This window comes from Gouania willdenowi, chromosome 13, assembly GCF_900634775.1.
Source record: "Gouania willdenowi chromosome 13, fGouWil2.1, whole genome shotgun sequence".
NCBI classification, from domain to species: domain Eukaryota; kingdom Metazoa; phylum Chordata; class Actinopteri; order Blenniiformes; family Gobiesocidae; genus Gouania; species Gouania willdenowi.
Genome location: NC_041056.1, coordinates 10,250,495 through 10,270,398, shown reverse-complemented (window position 1 = coordinate 10,270,398; position 19,904 = coordinate 10,250,495). Strand labels below are relative to the sequence as shown.

The following is a 19,904-nucleotide window of genomic DNA, read 5'->3' as shown; positions in this document are numbered from 1 at the left end:
CTTCCCCCCCACCAAAAATAAAATATTCAGAATTTTTTTTTTCTTTCTTTCAAGTGAATGCAATATGCTTCAGTAAAATTTATCTTTCATCTACTTATTTTGAGAGCTATAGACACTTCTTTGAATCCTACTAAAACCAAATCCTAACTTACTCTTTTGGGATACCAACAAGTTCTTCTGTATTTTAATCCTGACACAAGGTTGTACTCTTTTTTTGGAGCAGCAGAGGAAACTGTTCTGTATGTGTCGCCTCAGGGCTTGATCCCTGAAGCCGTAGATGAGCGGGCTGAGAAAACGAGGCAACAGAATGAAAAAGAAGTAGTTAATATAAAAAAGGTCCGCTGGATTCAAGTCTTTGTGCAGCACAATGAGAGTCTCAGTGATGGGGCGAGTGAAGGCCAGCATGCAGAGCAGCAGCTGGAAGCCGTGCAGCAGCACAGTGTACATGGCTTTGTTCACAGACTCCCCATCCTGTCTCATCTTCCTCGTCTCCAGAAGGATTCTCACATACGTGTAGAGGATGATGATGGCCACCACTGTGAAAAACAGAATATTGCATGCGGCTCTGTACAACATCTGGACAGGAGATGAATTCAAAGCTACAGTTGTGCAGATCACAGGGGTGGAGAAGCCAGTGATGGTGGGGTCTACGTCCCCAATGGTGTAACCTATCATGGGGTAGGCACAGCTGATAACACACACTGACAAGATGAGGACCCAGGTACGGTCTGAGCGCCAGGCGGCCGGGCGCTGCAGAGGGTAGATGATAGCAACATAACGTTCTAGTGACATTGTGGCCAAAATCAGAGGTGAGCTCTGGAATGTGGCAGTGGAGACAAACAGCAGAGGGATGCAGAGGACCAGAGACAACTTTATCTGCAACATAGAAAAGAGGAAGAGTAGCACAGAAGAGGTGATCTGCAGGGTGTCGTTGATCAGCATGTAGGCAAACAGGATGTAACGTGAGGTGTCTAGAATCTGCCTGTGAGACGCAAAAATGTGCAGCATGACAACAATGCAGCAGAGGTAGACGGTGAAGCAGGGGATGACTGCACACACCTTAATGATCATTGTAAGAGGTTTCTGTGATGTTGCATTGGCAGGAATTTCAGTCACATTCATATTTTCTAAAAGCTTTGGACGATCAGCACCTGTTTAAAGAAGTATGTGTTAAATCACCCACACAAAGGAAAGAAATGATGAGAAATACAGCTCTAACCACACTGTATCATCACATCAGAATAAATGCAAAAACAGCTTTTTAACCACACAAATAAACCACACATTCAATACAAACAGAAATTTAATTTAATACTCCCTCTTACCTGAGAAAACGTCTATCTGGTAGAGAAGCTCTGTTCTCCACTCTTCTTCTTATAACATGTTTTACTAGTAAACATGTGCCTGCCCATCCGTTCAAACCCCATCATCAGTGAGTTTGACTCTATTCCCCCAGAGATACAACTTTCATCATTATGAAAAGTGTGTGTCTCTGGGAACAGATTTCAGTGGATAGAGCACCACCTTCTTTTTCCATTCAATGTTTATACAACTTATCTAACTCTTAGAGTAAAAGCAAAGTTTCTCTAATTTTTCCAGTTTAAGCTTTGTATAACCATAGAAGATATATATATATGTAAAGATATTTCTCAAATTATAAAAGAGACAGGACAGTCTCTGGTGGAATTCAACATCAATCTGTCCACTACTTTTTCAAACACACTTCCATTAAAAACATCACAAGTAAGTTCTCCACAACTCCAGGGATTGTAATCTCCACTTTATTCCACACAAACCTTTCTTCAGTTAAATTTGCCATGTCTTCAGAGGGGATCCCATGGTGTTCCTAGACCAACTCCAAGCTTTCCTTCTAGCAGGACATAACCAGTAAACCTCCCAAAGGAGAAGTCCAGGAGATCCTCAGCAGATGACCAAACACCTCCACTCCGTGTGAAGGAACAGTAGTGCTAAGACATTTGGGTTTTGGAGCTTCTCACTCTATCTTCAAGGCCAAGCCTGGCCACCCTGTGGACAAATCTTGTTTTGGCCACTTATACTAAAAACTTACTTTGTCCATCATGACCCTGAGCTCCTGACCAGATGAGGAACAAAATGTCAATTGACTGGGAGAGCTTTGCCTTTTGATTTAAGGCTCTCCACCACTCACTAGTGAACAAGATCCAAACACACTCAAACTCCTACTTTCGGCAAGGCCTCGTCTCTGACCTGCTTGTATGGAATCCACTCTTGTTGACAAGAACCCATGGCCTCAGATGTTTCCTCTTCCTATCATTGTAAAACAAAAGTCACCAGGCATTAGATTATTCAGATTCGTAGGTGGAAGGTTGGATAACAAAGCATCAAACCATTCCGGAAACATACAACCTCAAAGATCCATTTTTGTACAAATCAACAACCTACACAAGCACAAAGCCTGGCCATCTGCTGGTAGTCGAAGTTTGGTTGCAGTTGGGGGTTAAATATCGAGCTGAGGTATTCTTCACCCTAGTGTTTCCAGACTTCACTCAATCACTTTGTGACAGTGAGTGTTAGTGACAAACAAAATAATAAGCCTGATACATGCAAAAATCAGCCAACAGACCATGAGCAGAACAGAACGTCTGCATTGAAAGGTTTTTATTGGGCACAAAAGTAAGTGGGCTAATGTCCAGCTGCATGGGAACTCTCTTACTGATTGTTGAGCAATGTGCAAATTCTGTTAAGTCAACATTTTCTGGGTCAGTTGTCTCAACTGTTGCTTTGGCAATTTGCCCGAAACGTTCTTTAATCCCAGTGGCGGGCCATGTATTTCACATCTGGGCCTTCAGCGAGGTCCTAAACCAGTCAACTCTGCGCCCCCCGGGCCATATCTGGCCTGCTGGAGCCGTCTGGTCCGCACCGACCCTGACACTACTTCATTACATGGAAAAAAGTGTGATTGATTAATTTTGTTCGTCCTGTCACTGCAGTCTTCCTCAGAGCTGTCATCCTGCTTCTAGATAGATAGATAGATAGACAGACAGACAGACAGACAGATAGATAGATAGATAGATAGATAGACAGACAGATAGATAGACAGACAGACAGACAGACAGACAGACAGACAGACAGACAGACAGACAGACAGATAGATAGACAGACAGATACATAGACAGACAGACAGATAGATAGATAGATAGATAGATAGATAGATAGATAGATAGATAGATAGATAGATAGATAGATAGATAGATAGTAATCATGACTAACAATCCGCCCTGGTTGGCAAATTTTCCATAATCATAGAAGGCAAGTCTTTCCACCCTACCAACTCAGAGTTTATTATGCTACGACTCATGAACGTATCCAGGAAAGTATGATGCAACAAAAAATCAGTTGAATCAGGGACATAAATTACTTGTGAAGTAGTTTGAAAAGAAATCTATGAGCAAAATGACTTATTATTGATTGTTATAATATTCAAATAAAGCTTCATTTTCCTTGTTCAATTTTCCTAAATAATAGATTTTATATAGTTAGTTATAGTGATATATTTGTAAGCCCAGAACATTTTTTTTTTATTTGCAGCTGTCCAGAGTTGACAGTGTTCTTAGTCATGAAAAATCTGCATGTGCTGCATAAATCCCTGAGAACTTGTCCTTTTTATAATTCACTGCCCCTGGAGCTGCTCCTAAACAGTGATTTCACCACTGTAACAGTCTCATGAGTCCATTTAAACACACAGTCAGGGCTTCTTTGCTTTAGGTTGGTTCATTCTGAAGCACTTTACAGGCGTGTGAACACAATTCCAGGAGCTTTTGTGTTGCACAGATTCAGTGTCATTCTAAACAAGTTTAAGATTTATAGTTTTTCCAACGTGTGAGTCATGTTTTGTGGTCTCACCGTTTGATGTCGTGCAGTCTCTGCTCTTCCAGGTCCAGGTACGTCTTCAGCTGCTTCATCAGTGTCTGTTCCACACTGATCGCCCTCCTCACATTCAGCAGAGACGTGAACATCTCCCCAAAACCTCCTGAAAACACTGCGACAAACAGCAGAAGAGGCCAAACACAAGCATGAGGAGCACACTTCATCCTCTCCACTAGTGGTTTCTCTCTGACCAGTGTTTCCAGTGTTCCCACCACCAGCCTCTACTCCATTCCAGGCTTTCTACCCTACTCTGGGTTTCCCTGAACAACTCTGAGGATCCAGATGTGACTCTGGGCTCCCCCAAAAGATCAGTTTACATGACAATGCACCACCAATGTAATGTGCCTGGGTCTGTGTGTGCGGTTCATAGTAGATTAATTAATAAAATAAAATAAAGTGATTATATTATATTAATATAGATATTATATTAAAGTGATATTATAATAATAATAATAATAATAATAATAATAATAATAATAATAATAATAATAATAATATATTGTTATTATTACTATGACTTCCATTGACCTTAAAAAACACTAAAAAAAGAAAATAAACCTCTGTGGACATTTATTCATTATTTGTATAAAGTTAGTTGATGTTTTGTTGAGAGAAAAAGACATTTTGGTCAGACTTAAAATGTAAACACACAATGGAAGGAAATTGTTTTACTCTGATGGTTTTTAAAAAAATGTTTTTTAATCAAGTTAAAACCAACCGTGACATCTATTGGCTGAATGGAAGTATAACATTCTGTGTATGTAATACACAAAGTACATTGTTTATAAACGTTAGATTTATTTATTTTTTTGTGGTTTTAATGTTGTTGGTTTTTGTTTATATATTAAAAAGTAGGCTATATCATGTAGTATCAGTGAATAGCATATACATTTATGATGTTATATTTTCATTATATAGTGTTGAATTTCGCATATTATTGCTGTAAATAAAAAAAAAGCTCAGTAATGTGGTTTAATTTGTACAATTTATTCCTGAGAGTGATGTAGTTCAGAGAAAATAATACAATAACCATAATTCATAGATTTCAGATAAAAAATAATCTTGTTCATTTTCTTTCAAGCCATTGGGAGGTAACGTATCATGAATATATATATATATATATATATATATATATATATATATACATTCAATTATTGAGACATTTTTTTTATACTAACACTATGTGCACATCATTTAATAAAGATTTAAAAAAGTAAATCACAGCCATTTCTTGGAAAAACCAGAGCCATCAAAAAAATCTATAAAAATATGCACAATTAATAAAAAAAAAATTTCAAGCATGAAAATACATACATGTAGTATTTCATCATATACTATTCTGGATGTGTCCTCTCAGATTCTAATATATGAAGCACAATGAGATATAAATGATCAACAATTGTTCAAATACTATCCACACAATCTATATTTAATGTTTTATGCATTTTTGTGACTAATAATGCATTTATTAGTAATGATATTTTTGGCTTCAGAGTCTAAAACGTTTAGACTGGATAATAGTGATTGTTTAATTATCATAAAGGACCTTTTAATACAGTTTTATCACATCTTAAGCCACAATAGAGATGGATTTAGTTTTGTGTTTTCATTGGCAGATTTTACGGAAGCCTATTGCATTCACTTGAAATAAAAAACAACATTTTCTCTGAATCATTTCTTTTTTTTTTTACTGCTGTTTTTCAGAGTAATTTTTTTTTTCAGTTTTACTGACAATTTTTTTTTCAGTTTTTCAGAGTAATTCTTTCAGGTTTTTTTTGCTAGATTTCCGAGTGTGAAAAGGATTATTGTAATGCCATCAAAATGGCCTAAAGATAGAACTATCAACTGTCTAAAACCAAATTGAAAGTATTTATTATTTTTTTTATCAAATGAAACAAGCTGGCCATGTTTGATGTCAATAAAAAAATAAATACAGCCATTGTTTCAAATGACACAAGCTCCGAAAAACAAGAGAAAAAAATGAGCATGAAAAACAGACAAAAAAAATACTACAAAAAACAGAAGAAAAAAATGTCTCCGAACCAAAAAAATTAAATATTCAGAATTTTTTTTTTTTTTTTTTTCAAGTGAATGCAATATGCTACTGTAAAGAACAGCCCGATAAACAAACCAAAACCTTCCCCCCCACCAAAAAAAAACAAATATTCAGAATTTTTTTTTCTTTCTTTCAAGTGAATGCAATATGCTTCTGTAAGATTTATCTTTCATCTACTTCTTTTGAGAGCTATAGACACTTCTTTGAATCCTACTAAAACCAAATCCTAACTTACTCTTTTGGGATACCAACAAGTTCTTCTGTATTTTAATCCTGACACAAGGTTGTACTCTTTTTTTGGAGCAGCAGAGGAAACTGTTCTGTATGTGTCGCCTCAGGGCTTGATCCCTGAAGCCGTAGATGAGCGGGCTGAGAAAGCGTGGCATCAGAATGAAACAGAAGTAGTTAAAATAAGCTATGTCCCTTGGATTCCAGTCTTTGTGCAGCACAATGAGAGTCTCAGTGATGGGGCGAGTGAAGGCCAGCATGCAGAGCAGCAGCTGGAAGCCGTGCAGCAGCACAGTGTACATGGCTTTGTTCACAGATGCCCGATCCTGTCTCATCTTCCTCGTCTCCAGAAGGATTCTCACATACGTGTAGAGGATGATGATGGCCACCACTGTGAAAAACAGAATATTGCATGCGGCTCTATACAACGTCTGGACAGGAGATGAATTCAAAGTTCCAGATGTACAGAACACAGGGGTGGAGAAGCCAGTGATGGCGGGGTCTACGTCCCCAATGGCGTAACTTATCATGGGGTAGGCACAGCTGATGACACACACTGACAAGATGATAACCCAGGTACGGTCTGAGCGCCAGGCGGCCGGGCGCTGCAGAGGGTAGAAGATAGCAACATAACGTTCTAGTGACATTGTGGCCAAAATCAGAGGTGAACTCTGGAATGTGGCAGTGGACACAAACAGCAGAGGGATGCAGAGGACCAAAGACAACTTTATCTGCAACATAGAAAAGAGGAAGAGTAGCACAGAAGAGGTGATCTGCAGGGTGTCGTTGATCAGCATGTAGGCAAACAGGATGTAACGTGAGGTGTCTAGAATCTGCCTGTGAGACGCAAAAATGTGCAGCATGACAACAATGCAGCAGAGGTAGACGGTGAAGCAGGGGATGACTGCACACACCTTAATGATTATTGTAAGAGGTTTCTGTGATGTTGCGTTGGCAGGAATTTCAGTCACATTCATATTTTCTAAAAGCTTTGGACGATCAGCACCTGTTTAAAAAAGTATGTGTTAAATCACCCACACAAAGGAAAGAAAAGACGAGAAATACAGCTCTAACCACACTGTATCATCACATCAGAATAAATGCAAAAACAGCTTTTTAACCACACAAATAAACCACACATTCAATACAAACAGAAATTTAATTTAATACTCCCTCTTACCTGAGAAAACGTCTATCTGGTAGAGAAGCTCTGTTCTCCACTCTTCTTCTTATAACATGTTTTACTAGTAAACATGCGCCTGCCCATCCGTTCAAACCCCATCATCAGTGAGTTTGACTCTATTCCCCCAGAGATACAACTTTCATCATTAAGAAAAGTGTGTGTCTCTGGGAACAGATTTCAGTGGGGAGAGCACCACCTTCTTTTTCCATTCAATGTTTATACAACTTATCTAACTCTTAGAGTAAAAGCAAAGTTTCTCAAATTTTTCCAGTTTAACCTTTGTATAACCATAGAAGATATATATATATGTAAAGATATTTCTCAAATGATAAACGAACAAGACAGTCTCTGGTAGAATTCAACATCAATCTGTCCACTACTTTTTAAAACACACTTCCATTAAAAACATCACAAGTAAGTTCCACTTTATTCCACACAAACCTTTCTTCAGTTAAATTTGCCATGTCTTCAGAGGGGATCCCATGGTGTTCCTAGACCAACTCCAAGCTTTCCTTCTAGCAGGACATAACCAGTAAACCTCCCAAAAGAGAAGTCCAGGAGATCTTCAGCAGATGACCAAACACCTCCACTCCGTGTGAAGGAACAGTAGCGCTAAGACATTCAGGGTTTTGGAGCTTCTCACTCTATCTTCAAGGCCGCGCCTGGCCACCCTGTGGACAAATCTTGTTTTGGCCACTTATACTAAAAACTTACTTTGTCCATCATGACCCTGAGCTCCTGACCAGATGAGGAACAAAATGTCAATTGACTGGGAAAGCTTTGCCTTTTGATTTAAGGCTCTCCACCACTCACTAGTGAACAAGATCCAAACACACTCAAACTCCTACTTTTGGCAAGGCCTCTTCTCTGACCTGCTTGTATGGAATCCACTCTTGTTGACAAGAACCCATGGCCTCAGATGTTTCCTCTTCCTATCATTGTAAAACAAAAGTCACCAGGCATTAGATTATTCAGATTCGTAGGTGGAAGGTTGGATAACAAAGCATCAAACCATTCCGGAAACATACAACCTCAAAGATCAATTTTTGTACAAATCAACAACCTACACAAGCACAAAGCCTGGCCATCTGCTGGTAGTCGAGGTTTGGTTGCAGTTGGGGGTTGAATATCGAGCTGAGGTATTCTTCATCCTAGTGTTTCCAGACTTCACTCAATCACTTTGTGACAGTGAGTGTTAGTGACAAACAAAATAATAAGCCTGATACATGCAAAAATCAGCCAACAGACCATGAGCAGAACAGAACGTCTGCATTGAAAGGTTTTTATTGGGCACAAAAGTAAGTGGGCTAATGTCCAGCTGCATGGGAACTCTCTTACTGATTGTTGAGCAATGTGCAAATTCTGTTAAGTCAACATTTTCTGGGTCAGTTGTCTCAACTGTTGCTTTGGCAATTTGCCCGAAACGTTCTTTAATCCCAGTGGCGGGCCATGTATTTCACATCTGGGCCTTCAGCGAGGTCGTAAACCAGTCAACTCTGCGCCCCCCAGCCATATCTGGCCTGCTGGAGCCATCTGGTCCGCACCGACCCTGACACTACTTCATTACATGGAAAAAAGTGTGATTGATTAATTTTGTTCGTCCTGTCACTGCAGTCTTCCTCAGAGCTGTCATCCTGCTTCTAGATAGATAGATAGATAGATAGATAGATAGATAGACAGACAGACAGACAGACAGACAGACAGACAGACAGACAGATAGATAGATAGATAGATAGATAGATAGATAGATAGATAGATAGATAGATAGATAGATAGATAGATAGATAGATAGATAGATAGATAGTAATCATGACTAACCATCCGCCCTGGTTGGCAAATTTTCCATAATCATAGAAGGCAAGTCTTTCCACCCTACCAACTCAGAGTTTATTATGCTACGACTCATGAACTTATCCAGGAAAGTATGATGTAACAAAAAATCAGTTGAATCAGGGACATAAATTACTTGTGAAGTAGTTTGAAAAGAAATCTATGAGCAAAATGACTTATTATTGATTGTTATAATATTCAAATAAAGCTTCATTTTCCTTGTTCAATTTTCCTAAATAATAGATTTTATATTGTTAGTTATGGTGATATATTTGTAAGCCCAGAACATTTTTTTTTTATTTGCAGCTGTCCAAAGTTGACAGTGTTCTTAGTCATGAAAAATCTGCATGTGCTGCATAAATCCCTGAGAACTTGTCCTTTTTATAATTCACTGCCCCTGGAGCTGCTCCTAAACAGTGATTTCACCACTGTAACAGTCTCATGAGTCCATTTAAACACACAGTCAGGGCTTCTTTGCTTTAGGTTGGTTCATTCTAAAGCACTTTACAGGCTTGTGAACACAATTCCAGGAGCTTTTGTGTTGCACAGATTCAGTGTCATTCTAAACAAGTTTAAGATTTATAGATTTTTCCAACGTGTGAGTCATGTTTTGTGGTCTCACCGTTTGATGTCGTGCAGTCTCTGCTCTTCCAGGTCCAGGTACGTCTTCAGCTGCTTCATCAGTGTCTGTTCCACACTGATCGCCCTCCTCACATTCAGCAGAGACGTGAACATCTCCCCAAAACCTCCTGAAAACACTGCGACAAACAGCAGAAGAGGCCAAACACAAGCATGAGGAGCACACTTCATCCTCTCCACTAGTGGTTTCTCTCTGACCAGTGTTTCCAGTGTTCCCACCACCAGCCTCTACTCCTTTCCAGGATTTCTACTCTACTCTGGGTTCCCTGAACAGCTCTGAGGATCCAGATGTGACTCTGGGCTCCCCCAAAAGATCAGTTTACATGAGGATGCACCACCACTGTAATGTGCCTGGGTCTGTGTGTGCGGTTCATAGTAGATTAATTAATAAAATAAAATAAAGTGATTATATTATATTAATGTAGATATTATATTAAAGTGATATTATTATAATAAAGTAATAATAATAATAATAATAATAATAATAATAATAATAATAATAATAATAATAATAATATATTGTTATTATTACTATGACTTCCATTGACCTTCAAAAACACTAAAAAAGAAAATAAACCTCTGTGGACATTTATTCATTATTTGTATAAAGTTAGTTCATGTTTAGCTGAGAGAAAAAGACATGTAAAAGATGTAAAAGATGTAAACACACAATGAAAGGACATTGTTTTACTCTGATGTTTTTTGAAAAATTTTTTTTAATCAAGTTAAAACCAACCGTGACATCTGTTGGCTGAATGGAAGTATAACATTCTGTGTATGTAATACACAAAGTATTTATTTTTTTGTGGTTTTAATGTTGTTGGTTTTTGTTTATAGTTTAAAAAGTAGGCTATATCATGTAGTATCAGTGAATAGCATATACATTTATGATGTTATATTTTCATTATATAGTGTTGAATTTCCCAAATTATTGTGGCACAATTAATACAAAAAAAAAATAAAGCATAAAAATACATGTAGTATTTGATAATATACTATTCTGGATGTGTCCTCTCAGTTTCTAATATTTGAAGCACAGTGAGATATAAATGACCAACAAATGCTCAAATACTATCCACACAATCTATATTTAATGTTCTATGCCTTTTATGACTAATAATGCATTTATTAGTAATGATATGTTTGGCTTCAGAGTCTAAAACATTTAGACTGGATAATAGTGATTGTTTAATTGTTATAAAACGTCTTTTAATACAGTTTTATCACATCTTAAGCCACAACAGAGATTAATTTAGTTTTGTGTTCTCATTGACGGAAGATTTTACGGAAGCCTATTGCATTCACTTGAAAAAAAACCCAAAACAAAATTTTTTTTCCTAATCATTATTTTTTTCTTCTTTTTTTCTTCTGAGTGAAATTTTTTTCAGTTTTACTGACACTTTTGTTTTCAGTTTTTTAGAGTATTTTTTGAATTTTTTGAAGCAATTCATTTTTTTTGCTCGATTGCCGAGTGTGAAAAGGCTCATTGTAATGCCATCAATATGGCCTAAAGATAAAACTATCCAGTATCTAAAGCTAAATTGAAAGTATTTTTTTTTTGTTTTTTATCAAATGAAACAAGCTGGCCATGTATGATGTAGACACAAAGAAAAAAAATTACTACAAAAAACAGAAAAAAAAAATGTCCGAAAAACCTCCAAAAATTAGCCCAAAAAACATTTTTTTTTTTTTTTTTTTTTGTCAAGTGAGTGCAATATGCTTCTGTAAAGAACAGCCCGATAAACAAACCAAAACCTTCCCCCCCACCAAAAAAAAAATATTCAGAATTTTTTTTTCTTTCTTTCAAGTGAATGCAATATGCTTCAATAAGATTTATCTTTCATCTACCTCTTTTGAGAGCTATAGACACTTCTTTGAATCCTACTAAAACCAAATCCTAACTTACTCTTTTGGGATACCAACAAGTTCTTCTGTATTTTAATCCTGACACAAGGTTGTACTCTTTTTTTGGAGCAGCAGAGGAAACTGTTCTGTATGTGTCGCCTCAGGGCTTGATCCCTGAAGCCGTAGATGAGCGGGCTGAGAAAACGAGGCAACAGAATGAAACAGAAGTAGTTAATATAAACAAGGTCCGCTGGATTGAAGTCTTTGTGCAGCACAATGAGAGTCTCAGTGATGGGGCGAGTGAAGGCCAGCATGCAGAGCAGCAGCTGGAAGCCGTGCAGCAGCACAGTGTACATGGCTTTGTTCACAGATGCCCGATCCTGTCTCATCTTCCTCGTCTCCAGAAGGATTCTCACATACGTGTAGAGGATGATGATGGCCACCACTGTGAAAAACAGAATATTGCATGCGGCTTTGTACAACGTCTGGACAGGAGAGGAATTCAAAGTTCCAGTTGTGCAGATCACAGGGGTGGAGAAGCCAGTGATGGCAGGGTCTACGTCCCCAATGGCGTAACCTATCATGGGGTATGCACAGCTGATGACACACACTGACAAGATGAGGACCCAGGTACGGTCTGAGCGCCAGGCGGCCGGGCGCTGCAGAGGGTAGAAGATAGCAACATAACGTTCTAGTGACATTGTGGCCAAAATCAGAGGTGAACTCTGGAATGTGGCAGTGGAGACAAACAGCAGAGGGATGCAGAGGACCAGAGACAACTTTATCTGCAACATAGAAAAGAGGAAGAGTAGCACAGAAGAAGTGATCTGCAGGGTGTCGTTGATCAGCATGTAGGCAAACAGGATGTAACGTGAGGTGTCTAGAATCTGCCTGTGAGACGCAAAAATGTGCAGCATGACAACAATGCAGCAGAGGTAGACGGTGAAGCAGGGGATGACTGCACACACCTTAATGATCATTGTAAGAGGTTTCTGTGATGTTGCATTGGCAGGAATTTCAGTCACATTCATATTTTCTAAAAGCTTTGGACGATCTGCACCTGTTTAAAGAAGTATGTGTTAAATCACCCACACAAAGGAAAGAAATGATGAGAAATACAGCTCTAACCACACTGTATCATCACATCAGAATAAATATACAAACAGCTTTTTAACCACACAAATAAACCACACATTCAATACAAACAGAAATGACATTTAATACTCCCTCTTACCTGAGATTATGTCTATCTGGTAGAGAAGCTCTGTTCTCCACTCTTCTTCTTATAACATGTTTTACTAGTAAACATGTGCCTGCCCATCCGTTCAAACCCCATCATCAGTGAGTTTGACTCTATTCCCCCAGAGATACAACTTTCATCATTAAGAAAAGTGTGTGTCTCTGGGAACAGATTTCAGTGGATAGAGCACCACCTTCTTTTTCCATTCAATGTATGTATAACTTATCTAACTGTACAACTTATTTAACTGTTGCTTTGGCAATTTGCCCGAAACATTCTTTAATCCCAGTGGCGGGCCATGTATTTCACACCTGGGCCTTCAGCGAGGTCCTAAACCAGTCAACTCTGCGCCCCCCGGGGCCATATCTGGCCTGCTGGAGCCGTCTGGTCCGCACCGACCCTGACACTACTTTTTACATGGAAAAAAGTGTGATCGATCAATTTTCTGTCACTGCAGTTTTCCTCAGAGCTGTCATCGCTGTCATCCTGCTTCCTTGTGTGATGCGTTAAAACAGCTGATCGGGGCGGGACCGTGTCATTTAATCCGTCCTTGCACCATCGGTAGGGGATGTTGTCCCGAATGTGTGGGATTAATACCATTAACAGGGACGAGGAAGGGGCATGCATGCTCTTACGAGCCTGGGGCTCTGTTTGTTGTCGACACCGTGGAGGCAGAGAACTGACACAGCCGAGTCAGAAACATTTAATTTGAAAGTCAATTTTTAGTAGGCATCACACTGTTTCCAAAAAGGGTGCATTCTGCCTCCGGCGGGCTCAATTCAGACTCTACCACCACAAGAGGCACATTTTGGGGCTCGGGAGGAGCAGACCTTTCCACTGATATCAGACATGTCCCAATCCCAGCTCTGAATGTTAAGTTATCACGTGCCGGCAAGGAGCCGAAGTAGAGTTCACCCTATGACGTCACAATACAAAAAAAGCCAAAGCTGATTCAACAGCTGACATTATCCAATCAAAACGTACTGCGCCCGCTAGCTGGCTAAAGTGTTACACTGGTGCTACAGCAGGTCAGGCATACAATAGCCAACTCAAAAGCTGATTGGTTAATGCCAGAGTATAATTTCCATTCATTTAAGCTACAGGTGCCCACACTGTTGATTCTGAAGGCCTGAGGGCAGATTTTAGACCCTGGCAACACATGATTGCTGAATATGATTGGATAAAAGCTCTAATATAAAGGCCAGACCTCCAAATATCAACCTGAGGCTGGAAGCACTGCAACCAAGAGGAAAGCTATGAAAGACTGTTATAAATATGAGGAATAATTTAGTACATATTTGGAAAAATACATCAAAATTAAATATATGTATTCTGATAATGTTTAGGGCAGCAGACAAGGCCTTGCTGGTCCTGACGGACCAACGCTCTTTAATTCATGTCCATACTTATTAAGTCAATGTGAAGAAGGTTTGTGTGGTCACTTAAATGGTTTGTAGTTCGCTCAAGACTGCTTTAATACAAAGACAGTCCATTTATTATTTTGTGGCATTAAAACGTTAGCATGTGTTTGTTAAGTTAATTGTCCAGATGCTGACATCCAACAAAGTTTTCTTCGTTTTCTTCTTCGGTCCGTATGCAATTGCAAAATCTGCCTATAGCCAGAAACGCCTATGCATTTATTTTTATCGAGCCTCTCCAATAAAGACAGATACATATTGGAAATATTCAACATACTGTTTACATGTAAAAATGTGAGTGCACTCAAAAACTTGGCTAAATTGAAGGTCACACTGTCAGGCACATGACAGGATAGCAGTGGATGTCAGTTCAAAGGTCATCATGTGTCAACATTGCTGTTTAAGTTTGTTTGTGACATACGTGAGCAAAGATAATGAAGGTGAAAATCATTGACATTTGACGTAGGCACTCAGACAGTCTATTGCAGGGATGTGGCGCCCGTGGCTCAGTGGTAGAGTGGGTTGTCCAGTGAGTGGGTTCAAATCCCGCTCTAACCGAGTCATTGTCGTTGTGTCCTTGGGCAAGGCACATTGCCTTGTATGAGTGATTATGAATTGTGCATGTATGTTGGTGGTGGTCAGAGGGGCTGTAGGCGCGAATGGCAGCCATGCCTCTGTCAGTCTGCCCCAGGGCAGCTGTGGCTACTTTGTAGCATACCACCACTGGTATGACTGTGTGAGTGACTGGTGTGAATGAATAATGGTTTCTGTAATGCGCTTTGAGTCTCCTCGAAGAAAACGCTATATAAATCCAAGCCATTATTATTATGTGCGTTTATTTACACAGGTCTCCTGGCTGCGGGACCTTCAGGTCCAATGGTCTGCATAGGTGAGTCTGCTCTATATGAGACACCTATGCTAGCTAGGTGGATGGGAATTTTAAAGATGCTAAAAAAGGCAAAACATGCCATTATATTTGCCAGTTTTTGATTTAATTAAGAACCCCAAAAGGTAAAGTTGTTTTTTTGTATCTTAGTTTCTTTCTTTTAAGGGAAATAAGCAATTTAAAAACTGCAACTCAAGGGGAATCACAGGAAAATGGTTGAACGTATTAAACATGTTGTTAATGATAGATTTCCTTGATTGGTAACAATTTAAAATGTCCTTAAAAAACTTAGGGAAACTTTTCACATTTAGTCACTTCATCCTCTCCACTGGTTTCTCTCTGACCAGTGTTCCCAGTGTTCCCACCACCAGCCTCTACTCCAGTCCCGGCTTTCTGGGTTTCCCTGAACAGCTCTGAGGATCAAAACACTGACTACCTGGGTCTCCAGCGAACGGATTTCGGACTCTACCCGGGAATGATGCACATATCCGAGCACTTTTGTAAAACCGATGAGAGAAGCAGTATGAAAGCGACAGACCTCCTCTCTTTCCACATTCCTTCTCCCAAGCTTTTAACTTGTGATTGTTATGCATTTTTTTTTTTTCTGTATGCACCTTTATTATTGTTTGTTTCTTTTTTTGATTTGTGTAATTGTTTTAACAACTGTAAAGTGTCTTTGAGTTTTTGAAAAGCTCTTATAAATGAAATGTATCATTATTATTGATGGGGCAGCGAGATTTCCGAATGTGAAAAGGACATTATGAGTTCTCACTTTGAAAAGGTAAATTTATGAGGTACACCATTCACAAACCAGGTCCATGATTATTTTGATTAAGCTATTATTGTAATTCAATTTACAAACTTGAAGGAAATGCACAGGTCGTACACTAAACAGGTCGATAAGTAAAACGTACTGATCTGTGGAAGCATATGTGTACTATAACTCAATTTAAAATGGAGTAACAGAAATGCTTTCATTTTTTCAGAATGTAGCTGCATTTTTTTAACACGTAAATAATGCAAACTGCATTTTCATTTTCTTCTTCAATGTTGCTCATTTTGTAACTTCATTAAAATGATAAAAGAAATTGAATTTAAGTTTTAATTTTCACAAGATGGCCCAGAAAATAGGTACCAAAATTCAATTTGAAATGAAAAATTTGAAAATGAAAATGCATGAGCAGAAAGATTGATGAATTGAAGGTTGTAGCTGCATTATTTGACTCATTAATCAAATTGGTAATAAATAATAAAAATTACATTCTCATTTTCTTCTTTAACACTGCTCATGTTGTGACACAGCTAAAGAAAGTAAAGAGGTCATTGCATTTTCATGTCCCACCCTCCGCGAAAAGTGTAACATAATTCAATTTGACATCTCAATCCCACACGGCGCAGCAGAGCGACGTCAGTGGCTGCTCTTCTTCGGGGTTGGTTAGCCTGCTTTTTCCAGTCACACCCCCATGTTTCAACTTTTAGCGTAGCGATACAAGAGTTGTTTCTACAGTGGATTGAATCAAGAGAGAATCGAGACGGACTCAAAGTGCCAGAGTTTTATTATTTCCTTTCATGACTGCAGCACGCGAAACACCGCCAAACAGAGTCAATCACAGACAAAAGGTGTGTGTTCACTGTTATTATCACTACTACTGCATCGTCTCTGTACCTACAGTGTGTTTTTGTGTGTGTGTTTCATTAACAGTAAACAATGACTGACATGCTGTGGAGGCTGCCAGAGGAGCAGAATGACGTTATGTTTAAAGCGATCGTTACAGCGCTGTCCCACTCCAACTCCCTGCTTCCTGGGGCCGTGGACCTGGTTACCTCGCTGCTCCCTCTCCGCTCTACGCCGGGGTCGGGGTCCCCTTACCCCCGGCGTGACTGTTGACCGGAGCAGTCGACACATCGCTCGATACACTTTAATACTTTGTTTGCATGTTGCAGTTTATACTGAAAAATAAAGTGCACGTTTTAAAACCGTCCCTTTCATGTTTGTGTCCAACAAAACACACATAATTTGGTAAGTAAAAATCAAGAAAATGAAAATGCAGTTTGGATTATTTATTATATTCATTTTATTTATGAGTTAAAAAAAATGCAGCTATATTCTGAAAATGAAAAAGCATTTCTGTTAATCCATTTTAAATTGAATTATGGTACCCATACAGTATGCTTCCACACTGGTCAGATGATTGGTTACTGTTTAAAAAAGTCAGGAAAAACCTGAATTTTCAGCTTGTGTGCAGCATTAGCTTTAGCAGCTAACTCGGCATTTCTGCCTTGGAAACAAATACCACGTTTCCACAAAAAAATCTTTCAAAGAAACAATGCTTACAGTAAAATAATCTAAATCTCTGCCAGACTTGTTGTCAGCAAAGGCAAGTTTATCTCTCTTGACCATTGAACTCATGTGCGAGAACTGAACGAGATTTCCGGGTGTGAAAAGTAATGCCATCAATATGGCCAAAAGATAGAACTATCAAGTGTCTTGAACCATGTTAAAAGTACTTTTTTTTTTAATCATTTTAACAAAAACAAAAAAGTCCAATAAACAAGAAAAAAAATTGTACAAAAAACTGAAAAACAATTAGTCCGATTAACAAAAAAAAGTTAACATGAAAAACAGAAGAAAAAAAATTACTTCAAAAAACAGAGGAAATACATGTGTCCGAAAAACTGTAAAAAATAGTCCGGAAAAAAAAAAAAAAAATTCAGAAAAAACAGATTTTTTTTTCAAGTGAATGCAATATGCTTCTGTAAGATTTATCTTTCATCTACTTTTTTTGAGAGCTAGACACTTCTTTGAATCCTACTAAAACCAAGTCCGAACTTACTCTTTTGGGATACCAACAAGTTCTTCTGCATTTTAATCCTGACACAAGGTTGTACTCTTTTTTTGGAGCAGCAGAGGAAACTGTTCTGTATGTGTCGCCTCAGGGCTTGATCCCTGAAGCCGTAGATGAGCGGGCTGAGAAAACGAGGCATCAGAATGAAACAGAAGTAGTTAAAATAAGCTATGTCCCTTGGATTCCAGTCTTTGTGCAGCACAATGAGAGTCTCAGTGATGGGGCGAGTGAAGGCCAGCATGCAGAGCAGCAGCTGGAAGCCGTGCAGCAGCACAGTGTACATGGCTTTGTTCACAGATGCCCGATCCTGTCTCATCTTCCTCGTCTCCAGAAGGATTCTCACATACGTGTAGAGGATGATGATGGCCACCACTGCGAAAAAAAGAATATTGCATGCGGCTCTGTACAACGTCTGGACAGGAGAGGAATACAAAGTTCCAGTTTTGCAGATCACAGGGGTGGAGAAGCCAGTGATGGTGGGGTCTAGGTCCCCAATGGCATAATCTATCATGGGGTAGGCACAGCTGATGACACACACTGACAAGATGATGACCCAGGTACGGTCTGAGCGCCAGGCGGCCGGGCGCTGCAGAGGGTAGAAGATAGCAACATAACGTTCTAGTGACATTGTGGCCAAAATCAGAGGGGAACTCTGGAAGGTGGCAGTGGAGACAAACAGCAGAGGGATGCAGAGGACCAGAGACAACTTTATCTGCCCCATAGAAAAGAGGAAGAGTAGCACAGAAGAAGTGATCTGCAGGGTGTCGTTGATCAGCATGTAGGCAAACAGGATGTAACGTGAGGTGTCTAGAATCTGCCTGTGAGATGCAAAAATGTGCAGCATGACAACAATGCAGCAGAGGTAGACGGTGAAGCAGGGGATGACTGCACACACCTTAATGATCATTGTAAGAGGTTTCTGTGATGTTGCATTGGCAGGAATTTCAGTCACATTCATATTTTCTAAAAGCTTTGGACGATCAGCACCTGTTTAAAGAAGTATGTGTTAAATCACCCACACAAAGGAAAGAAATGATGAGAAATACAGCTCTAACCACACTGTATCATCACATCAGAATAAATGCAAAAACAGCTTTTTAACCACACAAATAAACCACACATTCAATACAAACAGAAATTTAATTTAATACTCCCTCTTACCTGAGAAAACGTCTATCTGGTAGAGAAGCTCTGTTCTCCACTCTTCTTCTTATAACATGTTTTACCAGTAAACATGCGCCTGCCCATCCGTTCAAACCCCATCATCAGTGAGTTTGACTCTATTCCCCCAGAGATACAACTTTCATCATTAAGAAAAGTGTGTATCTCTGGGAACAGATTTCAGTGGATAGAGCACCACCTTCTTTTTCTATTCAATGTTTATACAACTTATCTAACTCTTAGAGTAAAAGCAAAGTTTCTCTAATTTTTCCAGTTTAAGCTTTGTATAACCATAGAAGATATAAATATGTAAAGATATTTCTCAAATTATAACAGAGACAAGACAGTCTCTGGTAGAATTCAACATCAATCTGTCCACTACTTTTTAAAACACACTTCCATTAAAAACATCACAAGTAAGTTCTTCACAACTCCAGGGATTGTAATCTCCACTTTATTACTTTATTCCACACAAACCTTTCTTCAGTTAAATTTGCCATGTCTTCAGAGGGGATCCCATGGTGTTCCGAGACCAACTCCAAGCTTTCCTTCTAGCAGGACATAACCAGTAAACCTCCCAAAGGAGAAGTCCAGGAGATCCTCAGCAGATGACCAAACACCTCCACTCCGTGTGAAGGAACAGTAGCGCTAAGACATTCAGGGTTT

The 19,904-nt window shown here is 39.0% G+C and overlaps 4 protein-coding genes across 4 annotated transcripts; all 4 read right to left on the bottom strand.

The window, feature by feature from the left end:
- Window positions 1-90: 90 nt before the first annotated feature.
- On the bottom strand, window positions 91-4,658 carry LOC114474594 (odorant receptor 131-2-like). The gene is made up of 3 exons (XM_028465012.1): window positions 4,625-4,658; window positions 3,883-4,127; window positions 91-876 (listed from the first exon to the last, which is right to left on the bottom strand). Exons 1-3 carry the CDS (start codon window positions 4,656-4,658, stop codon window positions 91-93), a joined length of 1,065 nt encoding a protein of 354 aa, XP_028320813.1.
- A 1,477-nt stretch (window positions 4,659-6,135) lies between these two features.
- Window positions 6,136-7,167, bottom strand: LOC114474593 (odorant receptor 131-2-like). The gene has a single exon (XM_028465011.1). It carries the CDS (start codon window positions 7,165-7,167, stop codon window positions 6,136-6,138), a length of 1,032 nt encoding a protein of 343 aa, XP_028320812.1.
- Window positions 7,168-9,821: 2,654 nt separating this feature from the next.
- LOC114474592 (odorant receptor 131-2-like) lies at window positions 9,822-12,718 on the bottom strand. The gene is made up of 2 exons (XM_028465010.1): window positions 11,749-12,718; window positions 9,822-9,961 (listed from the first exon to the last, which is right to left on the bottom strand). Exons 1-2 carry the CDS (start codon window positions 12,716-12,718, stop codon window positions 9,822-9,824), a joined length of 1,110 nt encoding a protein of 369 aa, XP_028320811.1.
- Window positions 12,719-16,798: 4,080 nt separating this feature from the next.
- LOC114474589 (odorant receptor 131-2-like) lies at window positions 16,799-19,035 on the bottom strand. The gene is made up of 3 exons (XM_028465006.1): window positions 18,066-19,035; window positions 16,949-17,112; window positions 16,799-16,804 (listed from the first exon to the last, which is right to left on the bottom strand). Exons 1-3 carry the CDS (start codon window positions 19,033-19,035, stop codon window positions 16,799-16,801), a joined length of 1,140 nt encoding a protein of 379 aa, XP_028320807.1.
- Window positions 19,036-19,904: the final 869 nt, after the last annotated feature.